The sequence below is a fragment of the Nymphalis io genome, chromosome 16, assembly GCF_905147045.1.
Source record: "Nymphalis io chromosome 16, ilAglIoxx1.1, whole genome shotgun sequence".
NCBI lineage: Eukaryota > Metazoa > Arthropoda > Insecta > Lepidoptera > Nymphalidae > Nymphalis > Nymphalis io.
The window spans coordinates 7,194,126-7,219,277 of NC_065903.1; the positions used below are offsets into that span (position 1 = coordinate 7,194,126).

The 25,152-nt window shown below is 31.1% G+C and overlaps 1 protein-coding gene across 2 annotated transcripts; it reads left to right on the plus strand.

The window, feature by feature from the left end:
• Window positions 1-3,676: 3,676 nt before the first annotated feature.
• LOC126774112 (dipeptidase 1-like) lies at window positions 3,677-23,041 on the plus strand. 2 transcript variants are annotated; one of them, XM_050495442.1, is made up of 2 exons: window positions 3,677-4,082; window positions 21,362-23,041. In XM_050495442.1, exons 1-2 carry the CDS (start codon window positions 3,924-3,926, stop codon window positions 22,703-22,705), a joined length of 1,503 nt encoding a protein of 500 aa, XP_050351399.1. In that variant the 5' UTR covers window positions 3,677-3,923; the 3' UTR covers window positions 22,706-23,041. The 2 variants fall into 2 exon arrangements, with proteins under 2 accessions (XP_050351399.1, XP_050351400.1); XM_050495443.1 differs by having other exon boundaries at window positions 3,916-4,231.
• Window positions 23,042-25,152: the final 2,111 nt, after the last annotated feature.

The following is a 25,152-nucleotide window of genomic DNA, read 5'->3' on the forward strand; positions in this document are numbered from 1 at the left end:
ATAAAAATAATATATATATATTAATTTTACATAATAAACGTGTAAGTGCGTTTTCGTCGCGATGCCATTGTCTAATAATCTTATAAAATAATTATATTTTAAATATCATCATATCTCCTATCAATAATATCTCCATAAAGCTTAGTTTTTGTGGTATCGTTTCAATTATATTTGGATTTACATTATTTTTGACGTGCCTGTGTCTTTTTATTTTAAGGCAGCATCACAATAAATTTCAGTATTACTGTTAGACTCTAGTCTTGTAAATTTTGTACATAGTTTTTTGTGTGCCTGTCTTTTGGTGTTATTTTATTCATTAACCCGAAATGTTGTGAGCCAATTGTCTTCTTTACGGATATCATTAGTCTTGTAGGGATTTTGGATTTAAAGCTGGATCGCCAGCCTGTGCAAGATCGGAATATCTTGGTAGGTATAAAATATGTAGAAACTAAATTTCCATCTTTAGTCATCGCTATTAATTAAAAAAATACAAAAAACGGATGAAAGATAATGGATACTTTGGGTATATTTGTCACAATGTCTTTATTTAAAAAACTTACATATACTCCACAACCAAATATTGTCGTTTACAATAAACAATTTAGACACGTAGGTAATTTTAAAGATATTAGCACTTTACAGTCAGACAGATTTCTTTGCTCGAAACTAATATAATATCCTGGGACATTTTTCACACACAGCCATGTGATCCCAAATTAAGCTTGTACAAAGCTTGTGCTATGGAAACCAGACAACTGATATACTACATATACTACTTTTCTTTTGTAAATACATACTTATATAGATAATTACACCCAGACTCAGGACAAACAGACATGTTCATGCACACAATCTACCAACCACGCCAACCGGCTCTAACTAAACTATTTGAACTATTTCATTTTTGTAAGAATAACACGATAATGAATACAGTGTTGTTAAATTCCTATTTCTACTTGTAAATAAACATACAACTACAATTTTAGCTTTCAACAATGCGTCCGTTTTTCATTCTTATTCAGTTCTCATTTCATCTTAAATTTGAATTGGGTTAATACAATACAAAGTTTATGTTGTGTTTTATATAAACCACCATACTAACATGAAAGTGTCCTTTTGTTTAAGACACGTAAAAATAACTAGATTGAATGACACACAGAAGAACCGTAGCGTAAAGAAAAAAATATGGGTTATTATGGCAAGGAAATATGGCAATATTAAAAATGCCGTTTACGATACCTTACTCAGGTTTGGTTTGGTTTGGTTTTCGTTGTCGTTTCGTAATCAAAAATGGAACCCTTTTAACTTCTCCGTGCCTTCATTTAAATTTTCAAATACGCTTCAGTTAGACTTTTCTTTATTTATTCAGGACATAAAATGTATCGTTAAAATGTTTCTATATATATATATATTATTCAAAGTTTCTATATATATATTTTTCAACAGTGAGAAATGTTCACTTTAACTAAATTAAAAAGGGTAATGAGTTGTGACAAAAATAATGTATATATGTAGAAATAAAAAGAACGTGTTAAATCTGGATGTGTTAATTTTTGCAAGAAACTATGTAACTTTTTTAATGCAATTAAAAAAAATTAAAAATGTATAATTTTCTCTACAGACAGCGCCATGTTCACTTAAGGTTTATATGAAGCGCCGTGTGAAGAGTTTCGCCATGACAAGTGAGCAAAGACATAGATGTAGATATAAAATTATAGCTGAGCATCATCTCAAGAAGGACATTCGAGGAAATGTAATGTTATATGTTTTTAAATTTATATTACAAATTTTACTAGTAACCTTAATGTATATGTACAATATTAGCGACATTAGCGAGAAAAAAAATAATGCCATAAATATAGAGGAATGGAGTAATGTAATAATGTAATGTAATACATGCTATTGAAGACAATAAATTTCAGAGTGAAGATGAGGCCTTCAAACAATATCGAATGAATAATGATTATATGCACAATCTAAAATATTTTATCGGATGAAAGAGAGTAAAATTCATGATTATAATACACATTATAATATTTAATATGTATAATATTAAGTACCAAACTATAAACATAAAATATAAAAAATATTCGTTTATTTATCTGCTGACGGTGCTCTATTTACGACAAACTCAAAAACTGAGTTAGCTGTAGCGTTACACAATAATATTGAATTAGACTTATAGCATGAAGTGTTATAGATATAATTGTGATGATGTTAACTACATTACAGGATTACAATTACAGTATTACAGGTAGAAAATACCCACATAAAAAACGTACAAAATTAAACAAAAAAATAAACGTTCATTGAAATCTCTATAAAAAGAGTAAGTTTCAATGTTTCATAAATCCATAACGAAACGATATACAAATGTAGATTACATGATTTATTTAGTCACCGTAAGACCAACGATTTAATATTTTATTAATTTGAAATATACATATTAGATCCATAAGTCACCGAACCAATTATTAGGTTTAAAAAAATGGGAGACAATCTACTTGAGTAACTTTGGTTCAATGTTTTTATCATACTTTAATTCTTATCAACATAAATAACCTATTGATTCTCAGAGCTTTACAATTACAAAAAGCTCTTTCTTAATTTACAAAAAGCTCTGAGCTGTAAATTCAACCTCCTGGTGATGGTGTCAACCGTGGTGCGATGGGCGAAACGGTAATTTGCGCCGCACCGCGCTTTCAAGCTACAAGCAGTTGCGATCAGCGCCGTGTCTATTATAGACTAGAGCAAACTATTATATATATAAATATCTACGTTGTCTCGACATTACTGGAGAGTATTAGTTTTCTTGTTCAATATATTAAATTTGGGAGATATAGTTGAGAACACGATGTCATTTGAAAATTACATCTTTACTTCTTCCCAATAAGTACCTCTCTGCGCTGTACGTTTATTAAATGTAAATTTATTTAATATGTTGCATTAAGCTAACATTCGAAATAGTTGGTCTAGCAATTTTAAATAATAAAATTTTATTCTATTTTGTTTTTATTGTAGTGCTAACTACAATAAAAACAAAATAGAATAAAATGAAAAACATACACACACACACACACTCACATGATGAAAAACAACAAAACAAACATTTTACAAATAGAAAAAGTAAAATATAATTAAAAGTAATAATAAACTAAATATTTAAAAAAAAAACAAAATGTCTATTTTAAAACAGAGAAATTGGATATCCACTGTATCCAATATACATACAAAACTTTGTTACTTGTAAATAAAGTTGCCTCTGTCTACAATAGTTTAGTTTTATTAATTGTTAGTATAATTTAAACTATTTGATCAGAAAATAAGTATATTTTAAGGTATATTATATTGTTGTATGTACCTATAACAATTGCAGATTAATTTAATTATAAAGAAGTTAAATATTATAAACGTTTTAAAAAGCATTCATTTCACAATGCAGATAGATGTATTTTCTACCTGAGAAACATAAATTAAAGTTGACGATTGTGCATCGGAAAGATTTGTCCGGTGGTCGACGATGCAGGGTGCGGAGGCTGGGGCGGTGGGCGGAGAGCAGGCTGTCACGTGGAGCTCGGGGCGCCGGCGCGGCCGGGCCGCCCGGGCGCTCGGCCGAGCTCGCGGCCGCGGCATTCCCCTGCCGGCAGCCGGCCTCTAAGCTATGTGCGTCGTCGCGCGGTCAGCTGCGCCCGTCGCGGCTGTTTGTCCAACGGTCAGAGCGTCCCGAGCCCGTCGAGAGCTTGGCGCCGCTGTCGGCGCCCCGTTGCGTTGAGTTGCGAGCTGCATGCTGAAAGGCGCTGTGCGGGGGGTGGGGCGGCAGGTGGCTTCGCGCAGGTGCGGCCCGCGCAAGGCCTGGGGCCGCATTAGCAGCGCGCGGAGGCGCGGGCACGCCGCGGCGCGCGCCCGCCCGCCTGCTCGCGCTCATGGAGCCACCCTGGGAGCTCGAACTCGAGCTACGGAGACACATCGAAACTTGCGCTTGTACTTGCGACCACATGGGATACGGAAACTATATGGACTACCAGGTGGCACCCGCGGCTCATGCGTGTCTGTGTCGCGCCATCACCTCTCCGCACGCCCACGTATGTGTCGAATATTCGCGCCCTCATATCCGCATGTTGTCACGGCCCGATAGGGGCCTTCTCCACGCTGATCTGTTTGTAGTGTTCACATGTCACCCATTGTGTATATAGTTGTGTTGTTGTATCATGTCGCCACGATTGCGTTTTATGTAAGTGACATTAAAGTTCCTTCATATGTATGTTCATATTTTTTTTATTCCTGTTTTCAATGTATCTTTGTATTACTAGATGTTCATAAAGATTTATATTTCTTAACTTTCAATTAAATCCATCTAACTATCTTTACTAGAAAGGACAATTACACTAGTTACTACTAGACAATACAATAGGCCTAGGCTTTTTCTAGGCTTTTTCTAGTTTAGATATATCTTCATACAATATGAAGTATATTTTAATTTATAAACACCTAAAAATCCGTATTATGTACATGAAATTTTGTCCTATTCAACTGAATGTCAATTTATTTTATTATAATTTTTTTTTAAATATCATTCGCATCTTTATAATTTCTTCGCTTCGTAATAATTTCTCAGTAGGTTGAGGAGTCGGAAGAATGAGTCATTTCGATATTCTTTTATTCATTCGCTTGCGCAATATATAACAAATTCATTTTTATTTTCATTATAGAAGGCTGTTATAATTCTAATTCTTGTCTTATGGCAAATATACCTCACTTTATTTTGTTTATTTGTAGTTTTAGGAAAAAATAAAGAGATTCATATCATTGAACCTTAACTTTTTTTTTGCCTTTAAATTATACATATATATTTTTAGATGTCTTTTGTTTGCTTTACTAATTTTTTTTATAACATTTTTTTTAAACCTTCGACATAAGATCAAAATTTACTAAGTCACTTTAAATGATAGACGACAATAAATGAGACTCAACATGCTATTAATTAGTTTAATACAAATTACATAAACATTATAATGATAGAGTATCTGTTCGTTACATCATCTCGACTAAAGTGCCAAGCAAATAGTCATGAATACGGCAAAGAGGTAATTTTAAAATCACAGAGTAGGTAATATAATGAGCAAAAAGAATATGTAGGACGTATGCTCAGCCTATATCGTAAGTATCATAATGAAAATATCCGTAAAATTTTAATGTCAGGACCATTTGATAATATAAATAATTTCAGATTATAAAAAGTCAACTATGATGATGACTTTCAAATAATAATATTTTAAAGACCTTCACTTTATTATTTAAACGAGTAAGAAATAATAAAAATAAAAAACTTTAAAAAGACTTAAAAGTTTTATAAACTTTAAGTCTTTATATAAAATTCTGATTTAGACAGGTGATAAATATGATAATTTGCGGAAATTTGATTGTTAATTATTATTAGGTGCATCGATCAAAGTGACCAGAATCGTTTAAATATGTGCGAACGACATTAAGTATAAATATACACATTACATTGAAAAATTATAATAACGAGATATATCGCTACATACTACTACATACTATTAGAAGAAATGTCTATGCAAACAAACAAATTTTTAATTAAATTTATACAAAATTAGTAAAACTGAACTATAAGTTTTACTTAAACATTAAGTTAACAAATATCATGTTTTATATTTGCATAACTTTGTTTAATAAAATTTAATAATTACCACTTACTATAAGGCTATAAGGCTTTTTTTTAAAGCTAATGTTTTCTTTTTAAATTGTCGTTCACGTAGACGTAAGGCATGCAAGTGGCGAAACGTGCCTTATTTGGTTTGAACGAACATGTCTTTTAACAGTACAATAAGCATAGAGTTCAAAGATGAAAATAGATACCTCCTTTTAGGAAATTTTTTGAGTTTCCATTTCTACCCGAAATAAATTTTAATATAATATACAAGTATATGTAATTTAATTAGATACTTTTTGTCCAGAATAATCCAGAATAATCAGTATATTAAGGGTGGTACGCTCGCCAATAAAAATACATACTAAAACTTTAATTAATAACTATATTATGTCAACAACAAATTTAATAAGAACACACTCGAAACTCACAGCAGAACACGATAGTGAAGTGTCAAAAAGTAATATTTCGACATAGACTGAAATAATAAGCCTTATGGTCGGAAGGCGGTTTTCTGATTTCACGATTAAGACACGTAGCTTCTTGCAGAATAACAATACCGCTCTTTACTTTACGTCTTTACCTATTTACATATTTTTACCTCCTCTTATTATATACCGTCCTTTCGACAAGTTTTCTTTTTTTGTCGATTTCAATCGTTACTCTACTGTAATTTTAATATAATATAAAAAGTAAAATCGAATTGAAGCAATGATAAATTTATCCTGCCTATACACAAGTTTACATATAAAAGTTTACGCGTGCCTTTGTAACTAGTAAAAGTTTCTTATTTATTTACCTATTCCACATATATTTTCCTTGAGTTTTTATGTCGTTTCATTTTTCAAATGCAATCCAAACAAATATTGTTTAACACCAAAGCAAAATAGAAAACGTATAAAATTTTATTATTCAGTAAAAGACAAATGCAATGACTCTAAATCTGGCGGTAACGTGTGTTTCGTCCGATTTCAGAATAAGAAAGTAAATCATTTATTATTTATGTGCGACCGACTACCTGCAGCTGAACGAATTTATATCTACGTTATTTTACATGTAAAATAATATTATTGCCTATACTAATATATAGTACTAATGAAAACGGCTTCAGGTTCACAAAACTGCTTTAAAAATTCATCATTACCGTAGTATACTATTAACTAACTACGCTATTAGTGATTCAGTAAGTATAATATATAATTTATCGTATTGTTACATTATAATTATTAGCGGTGCATGATTTTGATGTTATTATTATAACATTAATATCATAAATGGATATGATTTGTTGTTTTTATGAATGTGAACTTATTATTGAATTGAATCATTTCATAATAATGACTCATTTTATTTAAGCTATTATATATATTTAGAAATGAAATATTATTATGTTTTCCTTAACAAATCGGAAGTTGTCGTTTCATGCTTTGTTAAAGTATTTCGTTAATCAAATATTGAGTGAGGTATACGTTGATTTAAAAAAATATCAGCACAGTAATGTAAGAGAGATATATCAACATTTTTTTGATAAATAAGTATAAGAAAAACAACTATTGTTTTGAAAAATTTACACGATAAAAGTATAATATAGCGAATATAAAAAAAAAATGTTATGTAAAACGATTCAATTTTTGTTTTTCAAATTTCTTAACTGCTTATTCAAGGTCTTCCATATAATAAAATCGTGGTACAAATGAAGGCTACACTCGTGTAGTATAAAATGTTACCTATTGGTAACTGAGGTAGAGTTTTGTGCAAGCCTGACTGAGTAACAATTAAAAACAATGCTACTCATTAGTCATTCTTCTACCAAATATATAATATATATTTATTAGATTGTTATGTTCCACTTTCACATTAATTGTGTACCAAAAGGGTAATTTTTTTACAAAAAGTATTTGTATGATCGGTGGTGACACTCTTGCCAACAGCTGGTCTAAAAAAAGAGCAAATCCCTTTTGTCTTCCAAATATAAATAAATTCACCTACATACAAAATCAAGGCACCGGATAACAATGAATATTGTTTGCTACTATTACCGTAAACAAATACAAAATTAAACTAGTCAAACTTCAAATTATATTGACTATTAAAAGAAATACTGATCGAGTTTAATTAAATACAATAAGTTAAATAAAATAATCCTACACATAACATTTATTGGTTAATAACATAATAAATTATAATCACTTAGTACTGCACAATAACAAAACAGTTGATATTATTTGTATTTCCAAGATTTGAGATACCTAGAGTTCGATTCTGTATTTTAAAAAGATGTTTTTATATGTGTAATATGTATTTATGAACATATGTTTGTGAAGTTTTCATTCGTCTTGCAATACTAATTTAAAGCGACGCATGAAAACAAAGAACTGATTAAACAAATCCGGAAATCAAATGGGAACTTAAATAATCTCAATTAAAACCTTATATATAACTTTTTATATACTAAGGAATAAATAGTAGCAAAAATATTTGTTCGCAATTTACAGTACTTCAACTTATATTTATTACATATGTTAAAATAAATGTTAAAATAGACAAAAATACATTTGAAATACGAGTTAAAGTGAATACTCGTAAATGTCTCACTGTTAAGTAAAGACCTCTTCTCTTGCTAAGGAGAATTTGGATTGTATTCGACACGCTATTGCATAACGGATGTTATACTCGTGTATCTCTTTTTTATGACTAGGCATGTTTGAGGTTGACGTGAGTGCAGTTTAATTAATGGGACATTTCATTGCAGTAATATTTATCCCTATCATTTCATCTCTCTTAAATAGCCTAGCGTCTTAAATAGCCTTCTTGTTATTGATATATAAATGCACAATTCAATGATTTGTTTTTGAGCCGATCTGTGGCACATTTTGGATGATATATATAGTTTCATTCCTCTGTTTTTATTATAGATTTATAGAAGAGATGATAATATAAAATATAGACTTCGATTTTATTAAGATTTTAAACTATTTATATAGGTATACCTACTTAATTTTGTCCACAACGTCACGGGCGTCATACTTTTTATTCCTGTATCTATTTATTTATTTATTTATTTATAATGACAAAGGAAAGTCATTATCGTTGTTGCAGATAACTTCGTGATTAGGCAACGAACAGACAGTTACTTTTGCTTATATACTATTATCAGTATAGATGTCATTATCTTAAGCCAAGATAAAAACTTTAGCGGATAACAGTTAAATGAATCGAGTTTCTTCTTCGCAATGGAATGAAAAAAGTTATGCAGATAAAGAGTTTCACTGATCCTAAGATCCACTGTTTTGTAAGGTATTGTTTTTGTTAGGAGCATTGCAATGATGTATGCGGCTTCTTTTGTTAAATTATTTATTACGCAAATATTTTAAGTGCTATCATAAATAATTGTACAGATTTTTTTTTTCGAAAATACTATAATAGTATTTTAACGTGTTTTATTCTCGACGACATATATGAAGGTTTAAACAATTAACAAACTTTATTTTGCGAGAAAAAAATTTTTATTCGTAATATTGACATAACTGCAGTTAGTGAGCCAACGACACTCAAACGAATTTTTCATACACGTTGTCAGGAATACAGAAATGGTGTCAAAGTATTTAACAGTTACGAAAACATCGTGAGAGAAACCAGCATGTGTCGGATTAAATTTTACCACAATTGTAATCACCAATTTGATTTGGAGCAGCGTGGTGGAGTAAGCTCCAATAACCTTCTCCGAAGGAGTTGACGTTGCATGCTTTATTTTTCGTTCTTTGCAATTCCCATTCATAAAATAATTATTGCTTTAACAAAAGGCGCCACAGAAATAAATCAAGATTTCTATTCAAACTGATTTCTTTGAATATGGAAAAAATCTATATGTAATTAATCTGAATATTTTTAATCTCGAGCTAAACAAATATAGGCCAAGAAAATATCGTTTTGTATTGTATTTTTCGCTTCTATTCTTGGGACTTTCGAATCGGAAACTCACGATGTTCGCTTTTGTTGAGCGAATCCAGTAATTAAATAACGAAGAAATTATGTCATCTTGAGTATACAATCGTACTAGATTTAAATAATAATACATAAATACAATTATAAAAGTTTGATCCTAAATAGCTTAACGGTCATCACAAATCATTTGTCACGAGATCAACGCGCAATTCAAAAGCAACAAGAACGTTAGAAAAACTTAGAAATTGGTACACAAATAAAAATAAGTTTGATTAAATTAATTAAATTATATATTTACCAAAGTACAAGTAAAGATTTGCAATTTTTCTTATAAAAATGTCGCATTTATCTTTCAATCACTCAACACAAACAACAACAATCAAACTGTGTCGGGTAGTTCAATCATAATTGAAAACAAACGAAGTGATCAAATTTACTGCCATTTATTTGGAATAGCAAAATAATAGTAGCTTGAACAAATATTATTATTTGTTTGTCTTGATATTATTTTTATGCAATTACGACGAGCTACGTGTTTGTTCACGCGCATTTAGTTTTTTTTTTGCATATTTTATGGACATGCTCTCATTTTCTCGGTAATAATTTGTTTTTGATCCAGTTTATCTATGGTTTTTTTTTGTTAAATTATTGTTCTTGATCGCTTTTGATTTCTTGCTACAACTAAACATCAGCCATTTCTTACGTTTGTATGTACTTATATATGACATATGAACAAAGATGAGCCAGTAGCTATATATATCTATATATACCTGAATCTTAATCGAAGATTGTGGGTTAAATCCGGGTAAGCCTAATTAATTTCCATGGCCTTCATTTGTGTTTATAATTCGTCTTGTGGTCGGCTGTAAAAGAAAAAAATGTTTGGAAATCCACATGTGTCAGATGAAAATCTGCCACATGTGTATCCACTAACTCGCACTGGAGCAGTGCGGAGAAATAAGCTCCTAACCTTCTCCTCAAACGAAGGCGAGGCTTAAGCCCAGCAGTGGAGTTTGTAATTATTTCATGGTTATATACATATTTTTAATCTTAAAAAAAATCTAAAACTACAAGGCTTTAATCGCTTGAATATATTTAAAAATAAAAAGGTAATCTTATTTTTTTAAATGATTATTTTATATGATTAACAATGCAATTATTTCATTCCGATATTTTTTCATTCATTCATTTCATTCTTTGTTTATCCACGTAGAAATAACTGAAAAATTTATACATGTTTATGTGTTATTATTATATTTAAACAACTTTTTTGCATCACTCACAAGGACAAAAAAGACAAATACAAGTAATAAGGAAAAGGAAAAACAAAAGCTTAAGAATAGTGCTATATAAATATAATTGCGGTCTGTAATATGATGCATGCTAGGGGTGGTTCTATCACTCAAGTAGTGATCTCTTCCACAACCCTGCATTATACATACAAACATACATATACAAATATATATATATATATATATATATATATATATATATATATATATATATATATATATATATATATATATATATATATACATAAATATAAATTTATAAATAATACAAAAAATTATAACAGGTCACATTTATAACTAAATTTATATTTATGTATATATATATATATATATATATATATATATATATATACATAAATATAAATTTATAAATAATACAAAAAATTATAACAGGTCACATTTATAACATTACAGTGGACAGAATGAAATGTGAAGGAAGTATGTAGGTAGGGTTACAGAAATAGGTAATAGTATTTAGTAAGAAATTTGAAACTATCGTCTGAAGACAAAGAAAAAGAGTAAGTAACTGTCGTTGTCAGAGACAGACGCACTGTGACTATTGTCTATATTGTGTAATCAAAATTATGAAATTGTCGACGTAGAAAATAAAATTATAATATTTTAAAAATATATCAATATAAAATATTAATGAAAGTGATGTATAATATAAGAGAGTACTTTAAAAAAATGCAAAAAAAAAATATAAATAACATATAATAGTAATCACAACACAATAAGCATTTTTTAAATTATACTAGTATTAAAAAGACGAAGCCATCGTTTTTTTTTTCTCGAACAACTAAAAATAATTATTCGATTTAGATGGTATTTTAGATTTGTTAATAGCATTTATATGTTATTTCGAAATTATTTTAGAAATAATTTATACGTATGCTATGTGTTCGATACAAAAAAAAAACAACACATATTCATATTTACAGTATTTAGGTAGTTATTCCTTTCACTTCCCACGTCTTCTTGTCCAACCAACGCCATTTTGTTTTCTCAATTTACAATTCGTTATTATCGCATTATTGAATAATTGTAATTTAATTATAAAATAATTTAATCATACATATTATTTCTTACAATTAATATGAAAATGATGATGCAAATACTATTAGAATTCATTCTTATTTAATAATTGCTCCTTATTGGACTTATTATTTTATCAGACGTAAGCACTAGTCGTCACGACTTCAACCGTGAATAAGAAGTATATTAGTGTGTTTTCAGCGTGACTAGTTTATCTAATTCCAAAAAAGTATGCATAACATTAAATCGAATGACAGAATCTTTTCATAGTTCAACTCCGGGAAGTTAATGCCTCCTCTTTATTTCAAATCTGTAAATATTATAGTTTAATATGTGCATTGATGGCCAGTATTTGACTATAATAATTATGTTTACCTTATTTCAGATAAGTGGAAGAGAAATCGACATCGCTGTAATTGTGGTTTCAATCGCAATTAGATTAAAAAAAAAATGAAAAACTTTTTACCAATATTTAATTGTATCAGTGTAGTGGGAAAGAAATGTCGTATAGTCCTATATAAAATAGTCGCTTCGAAGTCGAGCGGACGGGTTATATTAATTTAAAGTTTCTTTTTGTAATTTATTTTAGGCGGACGAATAACTAGGCAACGTGATTGTAATATTCACCTTTGCCTATAGAATATATATAGAATTATTCACCATATAACGGATATCTCTTGTTTGCTCCTAGATAGACTGTACAAAGCCCTACTACCGTCTTTTTTATAACGAGTACGCAAAAAATCTTTTTTGCGTGAATGGGTGATAAGATTTCTTAGTATCGGATGATAGGCTAGCTATTTACAACAAAATCTTTTCATTTTTACCTGCATATTAAATATCTAGATGGTAGAGCTTCGTGCAAACCTGTATGGGTGGATACCGTCCACTCATCAGATATTCTACCGCTAAACAGCAATACTTAGTATTGTTGTCTTCCGGTTCTTCAAACCGAGTGAGTCAGTGTAGTGTTACTTAAGGCACAAAGGACATAAAATTCGATTCCAGGTTGGTGGTACATTCGCGATGTAAGGATTAGTTAATGTTTCTTACATCGCTAATGTCTGTAGTGACTATTTAACATTACGCCCATTTGCCCTTCCACCTACTTATAACATAAAAAACAAAGAAATTATGTAACATCATCTATAAAGCTGGAATTGTAAACTGTTTTGATATGGGGTCCAATATTCTTTGTCAGTACCAAACTAAAATTTTGGTATTACAACCTCGTGTTAGTGATCAAAACATTAAGTTTACTGTTTTTACTCTAAACAACAATGATTAAATTATGTTTGAAAAAACATATGCATTGTACTAGCTATTATTTTTATTAAACGGAATTTATGGAAGAAAATTGTGATTTCTATTTTTTTAGAACTCAGTTAGTTTCTTAAATATATAGGATATTAAATAGTATTATAATAAACAGGATCGAATGCCGTTAAAAATCTTGTTGTTAGTAGATAATATTTTTATCGAAATTTGTAGGTAAATGCCTCGAAATATGTTAAAAATTCACATGTAGTATCTTAAGTTCGTTTACAGGCTTCATGAAAACGGACTTACGAACCATTATGCTTTCTTACATCAACTCAAATTTCTGCTGTGTATCTTGGATACATTACTTATTTGTTCGCCTTTTACTATGGCTATTATTTCAATTTCAATAATAGCGTGGGTTTTAAAAAGCAGCTGACATTTTTTTAATTCTTCATAATTTTTGATCTTCTGGTAGATGTACCTTAATGTGTCTCTTAAAGGCATTACCTTAATATGGGTTAAAAAAATACTAAACCAAACTACACATGGGACTTTTTTAAGTAGTGTTAAAATATTTTTAATACACAAAAATTATCTTCGTCAATTAGTGAAGAGACCTTATTAGGGGGAGGAGATATCTAATTTTAAAGATGACCTAGTTGAAAAATTCGGTCACCTAAAAAAGCGTTACCTTTAAAAATGTACCAGACGCTCCGGCTGGTCGCTTAAGAAGAGTTACGCAACTATTGTGTTTAAAGGTATCCCGGTGGGTGTAACAAAGATAAATTACTACTAAGTATAAGTTGAAAGGAAACTCTGAGTGTAAATATGTAATGAAATTTAATCTTTAACGAATTTAGTTCTTGCGTGAACTACATTCGTTTTGTTTTATTATCCAATGAAAGCGAAGGATAATAAAATTATTGTATTTATGTATATGTAAAAGCATATCTTACATATACATAATTATTTTAATTTTGTGTAATGGTATACAAAATGATAATTAATTATATATTTTTTTGCTATAATTAAAGTTGTCTAATAATCTCACCTTATTAAGTATCTTTAAATTGAATAGTGCTTGTGAAGCATCAATATTGCGACATCTGTCGGCAACACTTCAAACACGCGCTATTATTAATAAATCGCTTCCAATTACGCATAGCATTCATTAAACATCGTTCGGTTCAGGGGGCATTCAGGTCCGTGTTATATAAAGGAGCGGTGCGGAAGGCTGGCTAGTTGTAAGGTAACAATGAGGGCGCGAATTTCACGCAACATTATGCCGGACGTTGGAGCAGGCTGAGCCGAACCCGGCTTGCAGCGAATCGATGCAGCTCCGCCCGCCCCGCTCGCTCGCCTGGTTGCTATGTTTTCACAACTTTACTCTTGGCTTGTTTCGCCCGCAAAACGGTTTAAACTTTAGTTTCTCGTAAATAAAATTTATTTTAATTCTCTAAGGTGATATATGTTTTGTTACGTTTGCATAAGTTTTAGATTTACCCTAAGAAACGTATTTTCTATGTTATGAAGAAATATACGTTTTTGGACCAAGTTGAGTGAAATATTATTTTTAGTTTTAGGTAGGTAAAACTCTCAAACTTAATGAAAAAAATATTTCAAAACCAGTCAGAACTGTAAAGATAAAATTGCTAATATTAAATCGATATTTGTCAAAGTACCTATAAATAATTAAGAACAGAAATAATTTATTATGAGATCAAATGCTCAATAAAAACCCGTCTTACATAACCAAGAAACCTATTTGTTGTAACATTACGTCAGAAACACAATCCGTTAAGTCCGCGCAAATTATTGTTAGCAATTAGAACGGACGAGGAGCCTTTCTGATCAAAGGAAAATGCCAGGCCGAGGCTTCTTTCCGTTCATTGTAGATATACATTTATTACACGGAGCGTTCAGGCGAATAGTTCCCAACGATTGCGGGAAAACATGAAATAAACTTAGCTAATAAAGGTAAATGTTGGGTTGAATACAGTATATACTCAGTTATATAAAATGCTCATTATGAACAGAAGAGAAATATTCTCTCTTGAAGAGCAATATTAAATTAATTAATTTAGATTAAATTTATTTTAATGGTCTATTTACGGTTATGTGTAGTATAATTATACAAAATGATAATAATGTATCACATTCTCTTTATTTCATTAAGTTATAAATTAATTCAATAAAACTGTAGACACAAATTATTCTGAGCTTTTTGGCTGCAACCGAAATATTAAGTTTTTTGAACGAAATTTGCATTGAAATTGAATGATACGAATAATTATTTTTCGTTTGCCGAGTTCATCTGTTCACACGTTTTATGGTTGTTTAAATTGCATTTTTAATCGTATATTTTGTCTGTTGCATTTTTGTTTGTATATTTATACTATTTAAATAAATGTCTAGGAAGTCAAATGTATAAGTACAATAAGAGTATTCGAGAAATGTTTCAGTAGCTAATGTATTATATTAATACATTCGCGCATTTTTCGTCTGTACTGTATTGTGTCCGAAGTTGAGTTTCATAATTCAGTATATACATGTATATATACAGTATCACCTATTAGGCACTGGTACAAAACACCTTTTGGTTGCGTTCAACCTTTGCAATTTTATAATTAGCAACTACTACAAATAAAGTAACAGATCGTACCTCTACAGGACAAAGACCACTTCTTCTCTTAAGGAGAAGTCTTTAAATTTATCCACCACAACGCTCTATACGTATATGACGCTTATATATTCATCCTCGTATTTTTATTCACCGCCAGACATGAGATGAATATAAACACAAGAAAAATTGATGGTGCTTGCGCGGTTTTTATATTCTATATACTGGGTCATCTTGGCTCTACTACAAATGATAACTTTATCTAAAAGAAAAATGTGAACTAATTTGTCCCTAATAAACACATTTTATGTAAAATACCTTATATTTTAAGGCGATAGTATTAATGATTGTTTTTTATTATCAACACAACTGCTATTTTTTTCTAATCTCAAGTTACATTTATTTAAAACCATTTAAATTATCTTATAAAACACGCAAATCTCTTTACGGCATTATCTTTCACTAAGTCCTAGGTCAACAGAGAAATATAAATTATGAAAAAAAGGACTTTATTGAACCATAAAATACATACATAAAAACGCGAAAAAGAAAATATATAGTGACGCTAGATTATATTTTAACAGGCAATCGTTAAACATAAGCGTTTCAACTTGTAATTTTAATTTATTATTATTTATTTAATATAACGTCCATTTCTAGGCAATCCTAAATTTAAATCACAAGAGATTGTAACCGTAACCGTAATACCGTAACAGCCTGTGAATGTCCCACTGCTGGGCTAAAGGCCTCCTCTCCTCTTTTTGAGGAGAAGGTTTGGAGCTTATTCCACCACGCTGCTCCAATGCGGATTGGTGGAATTGAATTGATTGAAGTGAGATTGCAAAATACTCTTTAATTGCTGTGTAAAAAAATTTTTGGAAACTCAGTCTTTATTTATGTAATTTTTTTAATGATAGTTTCAAATTAGCAAATCATACAATATGTATTCCATTAAAATCTATATGAATTCAATAAATTTATAGATTCTGTTACTATTATTATAATTGATTCTATTACTTTTCTCTATTCGTATTATCGTTATTAATTTTGCAGCGTGAACACGTAAAACGTTTTTCTAGAAGGAGTTTGCATTAACACTCATTAAGCAAAAATCTGTCTTATTAAGTAGACTAATTAGTCAATGTTCATTAATTTATTTTATCATTAATGTTTAACTTCCATGCAAAGCTACAAGTTAATTAAGCTTTAAGGTACTATATAATTGAAAGTTAGAATGCATTAAAAAAAATAACGGAGAAAACATTTTTTAAAACAAAGTCTTATACTTTGTTATAAAAAAAATTATAAGTACAATATTTGTATAGTGGCCACTCCGTTAAAGTGAAATCCCGACGAACAAGGGTCGTTCGCGCTAGTTCTCTCTGTAAATGGGTCACAGGCTATTCAGGTCCCAGCCCCTACCCATATTATGTGTGCCCCTTGCATAATTGAACACGCGGCAAATTATTGTCATGTCTGTCTATAGATGCATTCTGGGATTCCGTTGTCGTCTTGTAGATTACGCAGGTAGACAAGCTATTTCGAAAACCTGTAAAATTTGCTAAAGCTATTGAATATACAAACAAAATTAAAGTGCTTAGGAATAAATTTTTATAAAACCATTTTAAGAAGTAATAATTCCTATTGACCGTAGTTGAAAAACTGCTATAATATAGTAAATATATTTCTTATTTACATAAACAAAATTTTGTGTTTATACCCGGCAGCGTAGGAAAACATTGTGAGGAAACTAGCATGTATCGGATGAAAGTCTGCCATATGTGTATCCACCAATCATTCCGCATGGAGCAGCATGCTGACATAATTTCTACAAATGTTCTCCTCAAAAGGAGAGGCCTTAGAGGGATATTTTTAGGCTGTTCATTTTATTTTTTTTACATATTTTAGATACATATAAAAACATGTATAAATGTATATATTGTTGTATTTTTGTGCTTGTGTAAATTATTGTGTTTATCTAACAAAGAATTAATATGGCCAATGTTTAAAATAATTCTTAAAATTCTTAAAATAATTCTGCTCGCTAGATGCGATATCACTCAGTTATTTAAATCTATTGTTATTTAAATACCGCGTTTTTTCAGAAATAACATCTAAACAAAAAACAGGAGTAAAAAAAAGCGCTTACATTTTTTTGTTTATATTATTAATTATTATATTTAAGTGATTTCTGTGCATCGCAGCTCTGTAAATTCAAGTGTCATAATGATTACTGTTTGTTTTCGTCTTTGTATATTGTATTTCCGAAAAATAAATAGGTAACTGTAAAAATTTATTTTTAAAACATATTAATTTTACTTAATTAATTTAAACTATTGTAGATATTAACTGCAACTATGTTTTATTTAGACAAAGGAAAAAGTTTTAATCTGGTCCTCTGTAAAGTTTTCAAACAGTACATTAAATAATTTTTGCGTCAGTTTCCAACACACACAAAAACAAACAGATTTAAATTCAAAGTTTTTATTCCATTTCACTATTTGTTTTCACAACAAATTCACGAATTTTATTCGCTGAGAATAATGTCTGACTACATTAAGCAGGTAGTTTTTTTTAAATTTCATTATTATATTTTTTATTTTCTTTGCATGACACACCTCAAAGTTAAACAAGGATTTTAATTGTTGCTGCTATTAAAAAAAACTTGCGATTTTTTTCAAACAACCTTTGGGTTAGTAAATTTGAAAAGGTTGAAGTCAGGGTCGGTGGTGTAATTGTTTATACCTACACCTAGGTACTTATCAATGATTACATAACAATTCTCAAACAAAATTATATATATATTATTACAATAAGAAAATAAATAACCCTTATTTATAAATACTAGATAAATATAAATACTAGATAATGAATACTAGATAAATATTCTAAGCTGTCAACAAATATTATTAACAAAACTATTATTCATTTCGAAAATAATTTTGAACTAGTGTTCGCCCGTGGTCTTGTCCGCATTTTATTATTATTTATTATTAAGGGGAGATGTTTAAGCTTGCTTCATACCAAATTTCATGAAAATCGGTTACAAGTTACTATCGCATTTATTGTATATCCTTTTGTTGAATTAAAAAAGTATACGAAGACATTGGGAGATTTTGTAGTTTTAATAAAGATGTCTTCAAATAAAATAAAATGAAATGCAAATCTGAGTGCTCTACATCTGCACCTTAGATTTGGACGTTTCTAAAAGGATCCTAAAAATCGGCATGATAGCCAGACACGAGTAGAGTAATATGTGAATAGTATATTTTCCAAGAAGCCTTGCAGTTAATTCTTCGTGACATCTGAAACTTATTATGCAGATATTGTAAATCAGTCACAGACTCTTTCACAAAAGTAATAAAGAAAATATTGCATTATTTGTATAATTGGTCTTTAGTCTTTGTGTATTCTATACACTTTTAACATATTGAGACCGGAGGACTTCAACATATTAATTGTCACCGAGTTAACTGACATAGACCTTGCTCACAGGCAGCCTTGAGGCGGACTGTCATTTGACAATACTTTCTTTTTATAATCTTATAAAAGATATCGAGATGAGATCAGACAATTTTTAGTACTTTTTAAAGTTTTGACATATTTCTAACACATATTACTTAAAAAAATTTAAAAATGTGCATGATTTACCGGTTGTTTATTTTGAGGCGTTATCAGTCATAAAACTAATATTTATTTATTTAATAATATTTAAAAAAATAAAAAGATAAGATCTACCATTGTTCAAGAGAGATTAGTCAACTGCGCAGGACATATTATAGTGCACAAGTGCGGCGCCAACAAAGATGCACTCTCTATTCCCTCACTCTCAGTGGCACGTGAGCGTATACACTTTCAACTTTCAGACTCCGGACTGCTACAGAGAATCTTTGACTGAAAAACTCACTGACTTTTTATTGGCTCGACCTGGAATTTGAACCCAGGACCTCGGGATCTGCGGCCTTATATCTAGCTTTAAGACCAACGAGGCAGTCAGTTCATAAAACTGTTATTATAATTACTACTAGCTGTGCCCGCGATTTCACCCGCGTATAACTTAAAAAAATCACTTAGAACAAACTTATAATATTTCAGTATATATAAATTTTTTAGTTTGATTTTGGTATTTATTCGTTTTTTCTGCGCCCGGATCTAGATAGGGCAACATACAAATGACTCAAAGTTTCTAAGATTAGCATGCACAAACGCACAGACAAACAAATAAACCGACAAAAATTCTAACAATCATTGTTTTGGGTTCTAATGAGTTGATAAAGGCCCCCGGTAATAGTTTTACTCATATATCTTTCATGTACAGACAACGATTAGTTACAGATTTATTATATCATACATGAGCAAAACAGCATTCCTAAGGGAATTTAGAATAGATTTAAGAATCTATTCTGACATACTAGAATATCTTTCCCTGTGCTTTATTTATTGTGACTGCAAACGATATCTTCACAGGAAATTGTGTCCTTTTAAAACTAAAACGTAAATCTGTTTTTTTTTTAAATAAGAACCTATTATCAACTAACAGACTAACTGGTTCATTTTTCGCCCAGAGAATCGGAATTGCGATTCAAAAGAGAAACGCTGCTAGCATTCTTGCCACCATTCCACGCGGTTACGATTTATACTATTTTTTAATTTTTATTTGGTTTGATTTAAGGCTTTACTTCACTCGTTAAACGAACCGACTAAGACTAAACTAATAATTTAACAAAACCATGAAAAAAGATACATGTTGTAACGAAACGAATTACCTACCCAACCTAAAACTTTAACTTACAAAGCTATTTTCAAACCGAAAATAAATACGTATGAGTATTTTCATACAACCTATTCAACTACCCGTTATAATAATATATCAAAACTATAAAAAGTACTAAAGACTGTCTATGATCTAGATAAGACTTATGAAAGATATCGTATGTTGATATATTATAATGATATAAGGATTAATATTTTATAAAATAAACTTTGCAATTAATGCATTATTTTAGAACAAATTTAATTATCATACAAAAGGTTATAGTCAACTTTAAACGATAGACATATATTTACGAAGCTACGAGTTAACTGACATATATCAGCATCAGCTGAACCCTATTTAATATGATTGGTCATTTAGATCTGAGTTCAACTTACAATTGATAACAGTTTTATAGCAATTTTAGTGAATAAATGTTCTACGTGATTCTTTAAATTGGCATAACTGTTTTATTTATAAACCAATTGAAATAAAACATACAGTATATTTTATTAAAAGTGAAGTTAGGTACAATATATTAGTTAAAACCGCACTTAAATCATAAAGTTTCTAAGATTAGCATGCACAAACCCACAGACAAACAAATAAACCGACAAAAATTCTAACAATCATTGTTTTGGGTTCTAATGAGTTGATAAAGGCCCCCGGTAATAGTTTTACTCATATATCTTCCATGTACAGACAACGATTAGTTACAGATTTATTATATGTCTAGAATTAATAGTGACTACTATATTCTAAATTCTATCATTATTCTGTTTCAGGCGGCCGTACCCGAGGGAATGACATTTCCTGGTTCTCTCCCAGACGTGGCGGAAAGATGTGGTCGATGGGCTCCGGATTCATTATCAGCGTCTGCATCAGGAAGTTCTGACGAAAAGCCAACCCCGCGGAGACCCCGTTGGCGCGTCGCTCTCGCGGCACTGGTTGTGTTAGCCGCGCTTGGTGCTGCTCTTGCATTACCGCTGGCTCTTGGTGGTGGCGGGCGTGCAACTCCCGAACAACGATTAACAACAATTCGGCGCATGTTACGTGATTCCCCACTAGTTGATGGTCATAATGACTTAGCATGGAATGTGCGTAAATTTCTTCATAATAAAATAGGAGATTTTAATTTAAGTGCCGGCCTGGAAGGTTTGGAGCCGTGGGCCCGTTCGCGCTGGTCGCATACTGATATTCCACGGTTGAGACTCGGCCAGGTCGGTGCGCAATTTTGGTCAGCGTATGTTCCTTGTGGTGCCCGAGATAAAGACGCTGTGCAATTAGCACTAGAACAGATGGATGTTATCAAAAGAATAGTTGAAATGAATGCAGCGCATCTAGCTTTAGTTACAGACGCAGAAGAATTGTTGGATGCTCATCGTGAAGGCCGAATCGCCTCATTAATAGGAGTAGAAGGAGGCCATGCTCTTGGGGATTCCCTGGCGGTTCTACGTGCTTTTTATCATTTGGGGGCTCGATATTTGACAGTGACTCATACTTGTGATACACGATGGGCGCGTTCCGCTGGCACCTCAGGTGGACTTACAGAGTTCGGACGCGCCGTGGTACGTGAAATGAATCGCTTGGGTATGATAGTCGACCTTTCGCATGCTGGTGATGAGACCGCCCGTGACGCTCTTGAAACCTCACAAGCACCAGTAGTTTTTTCTCATTCAGGGGCTGCGGCAATTTGCAATTCATCTAGAAATGTTCCAGATGACCTTTTACGTATGATAGCTGCAAATGGTGGTGTGGTTATGATTAATTTTTATGCAAAACTTGTTACTTGTGGCGAACGTGCGACTGTGGAGGACGTTGTAGCTCATATAAACCATGTACGGAGAGTAGCAGGAGTAGAGCACGTGGGTCTTGGCGCGGGGTATGACGGCATCGATGCACCGCCTGAGGGACTTGAAGATGTATCACGTTATCCGCATTTACTAGCCGAGCTCCTACGTGATCCAGATTGGAGTGAAGAAGATGTGCGGAAGTTGGCGGGTATGAATGTCGTACGAGTGCTTCAGCATGTAGAGCGAGTGCGAGATCAATGGAGACGTGCCGCGGTTCAACCGGGAGAGGAAACACCAGGTGCACGCCGTAGCGAGTGCGTGTACGGGCCCGCGTGACGCAGGCTGCGAGCCGCGCGCTTCCGCGGCCCCCCACGTACTGCTCAATATTGACACTTGTTGACCGTAGTTATACATGTATATTAGTGTCCAAATGTGATTTAGAAATTAAAGTTATCTTTACCTGACCTCGTTCTGCACAAATTGTTTAGCTAAGGAGCCGCGCGTGCTGGGTACTTCGTCTCGACGTTCTGCCCGCAGTTCGGCCGCTGACCTCTTCTCCATCCATGCACACGACTTCGTTGACGAAAGCCCAACGCGTTCCGCGATTTATATGATGTGAGCTAAGATTTAATAAAAAAGGATTATAAAAAGAAATAATGTGTTTATAGAAAATTAAATATTCTTTATTTATATTCTACTTTGTTTAATTTATTAAGTAATAACCTCTTTGTTTTACATAACTTTATAATAGCTAATTAAATTACCTATAAGTAAATTTAATTCACAAGCTCAGTAAAACTTTAAAAACAATTATACTTGTCTGCCTAAATTACTTGGAAGATTATTGAAACACAACATCATTCTAGTTATTGATAACTTATTAAACATTAAAAATCACGATGTACCTACCGAGGTTAAATAAATACGTCAAATTAGTTTTTGGATTATTTTATAAAAATAATTTCATACAAATGTGTTTTTTACGCAGTTAAGCTCCCTAATTAACTTAATATATAGGCAATATCCGTAGTGATTAAAATATTCTAATTTTTTTGGATCCTATTTATATTACAAGAGCATAGCTTTCTTATATAAAACTTTGAAGGGGAAATAGATATAATTTTCTACCCAAATCATAAAATAATTTAAATGTAGCTTTTTGTGAGAAGCCGTAGGCATGAGTGCTCGTTAGTACCAGTTGTATAATTTAATCCTAAATGATCTAATTTTAATAATGAGTGACTTTCTTATAAAATATTCTAATTTGATTGATATTGTGCAAGAAATGCTTTTGAGGTTGGTATTCGTTACCATATTCTTGAGTAATTCAGGCCAATGAAAAATTGAAGCTATTAAGGAGATAACACAACCAATAAAAACATAAAATTTAGGTTCAAACCAGTTAGTTTTTAAGTTGATAAAACAAAAATCGAATCCCCGATAAAATTGAAAATAATAATTATTTAAAGTTTTCAACAAACGATGGGTTTCAGAAATATATACATTATTTATTAAAGAGGATATATTATTGAGTAAAAAAGCTGATTAGATTGCAAAATATAAATTTTACTAAATCAATATAAATAATTCCTAAGCTTTTAAGTTACATTTTTTACGTGATCAACAATAATTCAAATTACCTATACATAAGCAAAAAAGAATGGAATAATTAAAAAAGAGTTGGCCTCTTATAAGTAACATAATGTATGTAAAAGATACTAAGCATGTTATGATTATAGCATAGTAACCTTTATAGTCTAGACAATTGGGGACAAAAATGGTCCTTTAGCCAAAGGTATAGTTAAAATTTTGAAAGCAAATTTAATCTTGCAAGTTCTTAACGAAGGATGCTACACGACATCATGCGCTTAGGACCTATCACCGAGTTCAGAAATGGTATGGAATCGAAAAAACTTTGGAAGTAACTTGGCAGCAATGGACTTAAAACTAGAAGAGAAGTCTTCACCAATAACGAAAACAACATCGAATGTTAAGCATACACGGCAGTTATACCGGCGGGTATACCGGCAGGAACACCTGTACATACTGATTACGTTCATGCTGAATATTATATTATTAATAATAATAGCCATTTTGGAATACTATAATCTTATTTTGGTGTGGAAACGCGGTAAAAATAATATAATGTTGTTTATTCTTTCGAAATTCACCTAGAAAAACTAATTTGACGATTTTGTTAACAATTTTTCATCTTTACACTGGTATAAATCGATACATATGATGTATCGATACATATGATTTATTATATTATAAATAAATATGTTGAAACAAAAGATGTGTGTAATTTTAATTTCTTCAAGTTTGTATTGAACGTTTTTAATCGTATCGTATCGTTTTCAACCGTTGAGGTATTATATTGAAAAAAAAAGAGATTTTGGCATCTTTTACTCAAGGTTACAAACTTTCATCATAGTACAAACGTAAACGACATATTTCAACATTGAAACTATACCACCTTTTGCAAGCGAAAGGAAATGGTCCTTTATCCCTACTGACTGGACTATATGTATATAGGCAGGAAATCCGCCGAATTTTGTTAAAATCTTTCAGTTTCATATATTTTAAGAACCTATTTTTCGCTATTGACATTATAATATTCAAATCCATTAAATCATTATATATATTACTATGTAAATCGCTGCTGTAATCAATCAGTATAATTTTTATTATTAAGCTTATATTAGATATACATAACAACGTAAACGTTTTTGTACTTTGCTGCCTGTATTAAATAGTCCTTCATGCTCCTTTTAAACTTTACT